The sequence below is a fragment of the Salvelinus sp. IW2-2015 genome, unplaced genomic scaffold (assembly GCF_002910315.2).
Source record: "Salvelinus sp. IW2-2015 unplaced genomic scaffold, ASM291031v2 Un_scaffold1634, whole genome shotgun sequence".
NCBI classification, from domain to species: Eukaryota; Metazoa; Chordata; class Actinopteri; order Salmoniformes; family Salmonidae; genus Salvelinus; species Salvelinus sp. IW2-2015.
In genome coordinates this window covers 1-6,562 of record NW_019943050.1, presented here as the reverse complement: position 1 = coordinate 6,562, position 6,562 = coordinate 1, and the positions used below count along the sequence as shown (strand labels likewise).

The 6,562-nt window shown below is 46.3% G+C and overlaps 1 protein-coding gene across 1 annotated transcript; it reads right to left on the bottom strand.

Moving 5' to 3' along the window:
* Window positions 1–1,171: 1,171 nt before the first annotated feature.
* Window positions 1,172–6,548, bottom strand: LOC112071540 (collagen alpha-2(IX) chain-like). The gene is made up of 3 exons (XM_024138984.2): window positions 6,539–6,548; window positions 4,551–4,792; window positions 1,172–4,467 (listed from the first exon to the last, which is right to left on the bottom strand). Exons 2-3 carry the CDS (start codon window positions 4,596–4,598, stop codon window positions 3,433–3,435), a joined length of 1,083 nt encoding a protein of 360 aa, XP_023994752.1. The 5' UTR covers window positions 4,599–4,792; window positions 6,539–6,548; the 3' UTR covers window positions 1,172–3,432.
* Between the last annotated feature and the right edge of the window lie 14 nt (window positions 6,549–6,562).

Below are 6,562 nucleotides of genomic sequence, written 5' to 3'. Positions count from 1 at the left end.
CCAAAACGTAAATGTAAATGTAAAAATGAAAAATGCAAAGCACACTGGGTATAATTATTGGCCTTGTTTTGTGGCGGAGCTCATTACAATAATACCCAGCATGCTTTGCAAGTGTTCATTTTTACATGTACATTTTGGTCATTTAGCAGACACTCTTATCACACCATAGTGCCATCAGACTTCTTATACCAATGCAGGTTGAAAAGGTCCACAAAATTGTGAACCACTCTAAAAAATTATATAGAAAAGTATTTTGTAATTGTAAAATACAAATTAAAGGTCCGGAAAGTACGTTAGTACAAAATACATTGAATTATAGTTCAGGCCGTTGAAATACAAATGGCAAAATACTCAGAAGTAATTGAAATACGTATTTCATATACATGTAACATAAATACCGCCCATCTCTCGCGCACACACACACACACACACACACACACCACACACACACACACACACACACACACCACACACACACACACACACACACACACACACACACACACACACACACACACACACACTCTATAATGACCAGGTGGAGAGATGCAGGCTACTTCATAGTGAAACATCATGAGAGGTCATTTGTTTCCTGCAGCTAAATGCATGCTAGTTCAATGATGCATACGACCGCCACACACACACTCTACACGCTTCACACACATGCACGCAAACTCACACAAATACTCCTCCACACGCACACACAGAGCTTCTGCTTTCTGTAGACGTGTGGGATGACTGTTAACCACAATCTCAGGGAGAAAGTGTGTGTGTGTGTGTGCATACGTGTGAAAGCCTTTGGTTTCAAAATAAGTTCAGAGAGAAAGCTTGAGAAGTGAACAGGGTTTTCCCCACTATGGTTCCATAGTGTGACGTTGTCATGAATCAAGTTAACTGCAGAATTGACGGGAAATCTTTGTCCTGTGCTCATTACTTGACACATTAAAATGCCCAGGATGTGTGTAGTTCGTAGAATGACCACTAGAGGCCGCCACTAGCTTACATCATGGAAGGTGGAACGTGTCAATGTGACGCATGTTAGACAAAGGGAAGAATAGGTGTGGAAGGCTATTGTTTAGACATGGTAATTAAACTAATTAAACAAAATAAGGGGAAAAAGAAGGGAGTTATTAAAAAACAGAGTGAAAAACAGAACTTGGCAGAACCCGTGTGAAATAAAAAAGCCAGACGGCATTTATTTTCATTCTTTTTTTCCATCTATACAGTTTATTATATATATAAAAAAAAAAACTCAAGACAAGAACAAAAATGTAATCACAGATAATCGATTAACCCCTTGTCACGGCTTATAAATCGCCGTCCACCTGCCTGTGTGGTCCTAAGGTAGGGGAAACCCTACTGGGGGAGCCTCCTAATAGTCATAACAAGCTTACTCTCCTAGTCTCCTCTCTGTCATCAGCACCAATGGGAATGGATAGGAATAGGATAGGTGAAAGCGATATGGCGGAATCCTACTAGCAAACCAGCTTTCACCCGACCAGTAATTTTGTTCAGATCAGTGTGAATGAAGGAAAGGAGACAAGGAGAGGAGCCAACTCTAGACTATTGACATGTGTCCTTATAGAGTGCGGCACAGTAGATTGTTGTGGGTATTGGAATGACATACATAGCAAAGTGCCATTAGAAATAGAATGAAACGAAAGGAATTGGAACCCAATAGCACAATTGAGTTGAATGGGTATGCCTGTTCTACTCATTCTAATTCTATGATAGTGCCTTCCACTTTACGTGTTGTTTACCTTGTGAAAAGGTCATACAGATCTAACAGATTATATTGTAGTCTTGGATTGTCATGAAATGTTGATAATGTCTAAATCGACAGATATATTGTCTGTGAACAAAGATATTACACTACAGTAGATGGACCAAGATGATCAACATTCAACTTTCACCTCACAGGTATGGAGTGTGGGGTAGTGCCAGAGTGAGAGATGGAGAGATGGTGTGTGTGTTCGTAAAGGTTCTCCATCACCTTTCAAAAGAACCCTTTTGCCATTGGGGCACCAGGAGTCGAGTTATGTCAAAAAACATAACAAATATGTCATAACATTGTAATACACAGTATTACTGAGAAAAAACCCAAACTGTATTGTCTTGCATATTTAAAACAAATTAAAATAAGATTCTTCTAGTGTAAAACAGATTTCATTTTGTGAGCTATAATTTCAATCTTTTTTAAAATCTGCAGAAAAGAAGTATAAATATGTGTACTTCTCTTTTGTGTATGATACAGTTTATCAAAATAGTTTACTATTTACAAGCCCCCACACACCTGATGCCAATCAAAATAGTTTACTGTGTACAAGCCCCCACACACCTGATCCCAATCAAAATAGTTTACTGTGTACAAGCCCCCACACACCTGATCCCAATCAAAATAGTTTCCTGTGTACAAGCCCCCACACACCTGATCCCAATCAAAATAGTTTCCTGTGTACAAGCCCCCACATGCCTGATTTCAATCAAAATAGTGATAACAAATTGCCATGGCAACATTGGCTGATCACCTCTGTAGTTCCTTTGGCCAATCAGTGATTTATATTACACCAAATTGATCAGGGATTGGCTGTATTTCCCTGTATATTCATTCACCTTTGATTGGCTCAAAGACCTTATGTGAGAGCAGGAGATAATCCGAATGGTTGATCTGCAATTGTTGTGTTTTTGAGCTGTGCTTCCAAATCACACTCAATTACTTTGATACAAAAGTCAACCTCAGATTTGGTGTTGCAAATTCAACTGCTATTTTGGAAACGGATCACAACAATACACTGAAAAACATTGGACCAACTGCATTGCTGGAGGACATTGATTTTATCCAATCACAGTGTGTTTTATACACCTATCCCTTTGATAGGAGAAATCCCTACAAGGGAGAGGATTTCAAACAACTTTATTAGTCCACTGTTCAAGCTTCAGACACAGAAACAACCAATGAGAATGCTTGGACTCCACTACTCTGCTGCTAGCTCTTTAGAGTGAAGCTTCTGTTTCCCAGGTAACCACGTGATGATGAGGTTCTGTGTGTTCCATGTGATCCGTGAGTTCCGTTTTCTGTCCATTCCCTCTTTCCAATATGGCCTCCAGCGAATAAGGGACAGCACACCTTGCGGGAATGTAGCCATTTTGGGGTGGGAGGTTGGTTTATGCGGTAGCAGCGGATTGGCTGTGTAGTGCTCCGATCACTCTGAAGCAACCAATCACATTCACTCAAACCGTCCATTCAAGTTAGGTATAACCATGGCACTTTCTACAACCTTCTAGAAATGTACACACACGTGTTATTACCAGTTATAAAGCCTTCATACGCCTTCTATATCCCCTGTCCATTTCACACTCCTAACCCCAGTGTTTCTGTACAGGAATGAAGTCAATTTACTGACCCCTGACATTTAACCTTTGACCCCACTCCTATGAGTTCTGCTCCAGGTACTCATCTATCATAGTGAGGTTATTGAGCCAGTCCTCGTTCGACCCCACCAGAGTGTCAATAAAGTCTACCTCCCCTCCTCCACCACCACCAGGTCTACCCCCCATCCCCCCATTACTCTGCCCCCGCTGAGTGTACTCATACGGGGGTAGCTTGTGTCCAGGGTTCCCCTGACCTGGTCCATACCCGGGCCCATGGGGATGGGGATGTTGGTGTGGGTGGGGGTGTTTGGCGACGACGGCCCCAGAGGCAGGATAGCTAGGTGGGGCCATACCGTGGCCTGGGTGGTGGATCATACCAGGGGGAATGGGTTTCATCCCAGCCAGGGCCGAGAGGGGTCCCCTGGGCCTCATACCAGGCTGAAGCCCTTGGTGGACCATGGAGGGTATGGGCTGCCCTGCCGTGGATACACCCAGCTTCTGCATCAGTCTCCTGGGTAAGGACGGCACCCCGACCCCTTGGTTGGAGGGTAACGATGGAGGTCCTTGGTGGGGGGCAAAATTGTTCCCACCCCCGCCTCCGGGCATCCCCGACCGCATTGCCTGCTGGGTAAACTGGGCATTGGGGTTCGGGTTGCAGCTACCGTTGGCGCCCCCACCCCCTCCAGGAAATATGTGTCCGTGCGACTGCTGGTGATTAGCCGACGGGTCCATGTGGCCATCGCTGCAGGGCATGCGATGCTGCATGGAATTCACTAGCCCCCCATGCTGCTGCGGAGGCCACATTGCGGTCTGTTGCTGTTGTTGTTGGTGTGTTTGCTGAGCGGTAAACATCATACGTGGGAGTGGTGCCCCTCCACCACTATGGTGCAGGGCCTGTCGTAGATGCTGTGGGTGACCAGACCCCGACCCAGGCCCTGAGCCGGGCCCCAACCCCCCGATTGTCATCCCCGTCCTGGACACCTGTTGCTGCATCCCAGGCCTTGGAGGACCAGCCGGACCCCCCATTCCCATCATGCCGTGTGCCAACTGTGGTTGTCTCATTGGCATACCACCAGCACCAACAAACTCTCCACCCTGTAAACAACAACAAGGAGAATCAGGAAATGCAAGAAAAACACAAAAACAACTGTCTTGTCTCAACTGTTAGTTTATCTTACCTGTGAAGGGTGATAGAGGGGCTGCTTGGAGCCTGGAGGACCACCCATGAAGGCGCCTACCGGCCTGCTCACTTGGGTGAGAGATCCTGGGGGTCCGGGTTGGCCTGGGTGGCCTGGATGTCCAGGGGGAAGGGAGAGGTGGCCGGGCCCAGATGGGAGGGGACCACCGTGGGATAGCTGGGGAACACCCAGGGGGTAACCTCCGCCTCCACCACAATCTGGAGGGAGAGGCCGACCACCACCTAGAAAGAGGCAAGGAGATAGAGAGAGAAGTGAGGGAAGGAGACAGAGAGAGAAAAAGGGAAGGAGACAGAGAGAGAAGAAAGGGAAGGAAATAACGAGGGAAGGAGATGGCGGGGGAAGGAGATAGCGAGTATAAGACCAGAGAATATCCATACTTCTAATTTCATGTCATGTTGAGTACCTGCTAGAGATAATGAAAGCCAATATTATTTAGATAATACTTCCTGGAATGACTAGGGAAATAAAACATGTGACATAAACGTCCTCTCACTGTCAACTGCATTTATTTTCAGCAACTTAACATGTGTAAATATTTGTATGAACATAACAAGATTCAACAACTGAGACATAAACTGAACAAGTTCCACAGACATGTGACTAACAGAAATGGAATAATTTGTCCCTGAACAAAGGGGGGGTCAAAATCAAAAGTAACAGTCAATATCTGGTGTGGCCACCAGCTGCATTAAGTACTGCAGACCATCTCCTCATGGACTGCACCAGATTTGCCAGTTCTTGCTGTGAGATGTTACCCTACTCTTCCACCAAGGCACCTGCAAGTTCCTGGACATTTCTGGGGGAATGGCCCTAGCCCTCACCCTCCGATCCAACAGGTCCCAGACGTGCTCAATGGGATTGAGATCTGGGCTCTTCGCTGGCCATGGCAGAACACTGACATTCCTGTCTTGCAGGAAATCACGCACAGAACGAGCAGTATGGCTGGTGGCATTGTCATGCTGGAGGTCATGTCAGGATGAGCCTGCAGGAAGGGTACCAGATGAGGGAGGAGGATGTCTTCCCTGTAATGCACAGCGTTGAGATTGCCTGCAATAACAACCTCAGTCTGATGATGCTGTGACACACCGCCCCAGACCCATGACGGACCCTCCACCTCCAAATCGATCCCGCTCCAGAGTACAGGCCTCGGTGTAAAACGATAAACGCAACTCCGACCATCACCCCTGGTGAGACAAAACTGTGACTCGTCAGTGAAGAGCACTTTTTGCCGTCCTGTCTGGTCCAGCGACGGTGGGTTTTGTGCCCATAGCGACATTGTTGCCGGTGATGTCTGGTGAGGACCTGCTTACAACAGGCCTACAAGCCCTCAGTCCAGCCTCTCTCAGCCTATTGCGGACAGTCTGAGCACTGATGGAGTGATTGTGCATTCCTGCTGTTACTCGGCAGTTGTTGTTGCCATCGTGTATCTGTCCGCAGGTGTGATGTTCGGATGTACCAATCCTGTGCAGGTGTTGTTACACGTGGTCTGCCACTGCGAGGATGATCAGCTGTCCGTCCTGTCTCCCTGTAGCGCTGTCTTAGGCGTCTCACAGTACGGACATTGCAATTCATTGCCGTGGCCACATCTGCAGTCCTCATGCCTCCTGGCAGCATGGCCTAAGGCACGTTCACGCAGATGAGCAGGGACCCTGGGCATCTTTCTTTGGTGTTTTTCAGAGTCAGTAGAAAGGCCTCTTTAGTGTCCTAGAGTTTTCATAACTGTGACCTTAATTGCCTACCGTCTGTAAGCTGTTAGTGTCTTAACGACCGTTCCACAGGTGCATGTTCATTAATTGTTTATGGTTCATTGAACAAGCATGGGAACAGTGTTTAAACCCTTTTACAATGAAGATCTGTCGAAAGTTATTTGGATTTTTACGAATTATCTTTGAAAGACATGTTCCTGAAATGGGACATTTCTTTTTTTGCTGAGTTTATATTTACATGTTAGTGGTGTTTGACTGTACCTGTAAATGTTGCCCCTGCTGGCG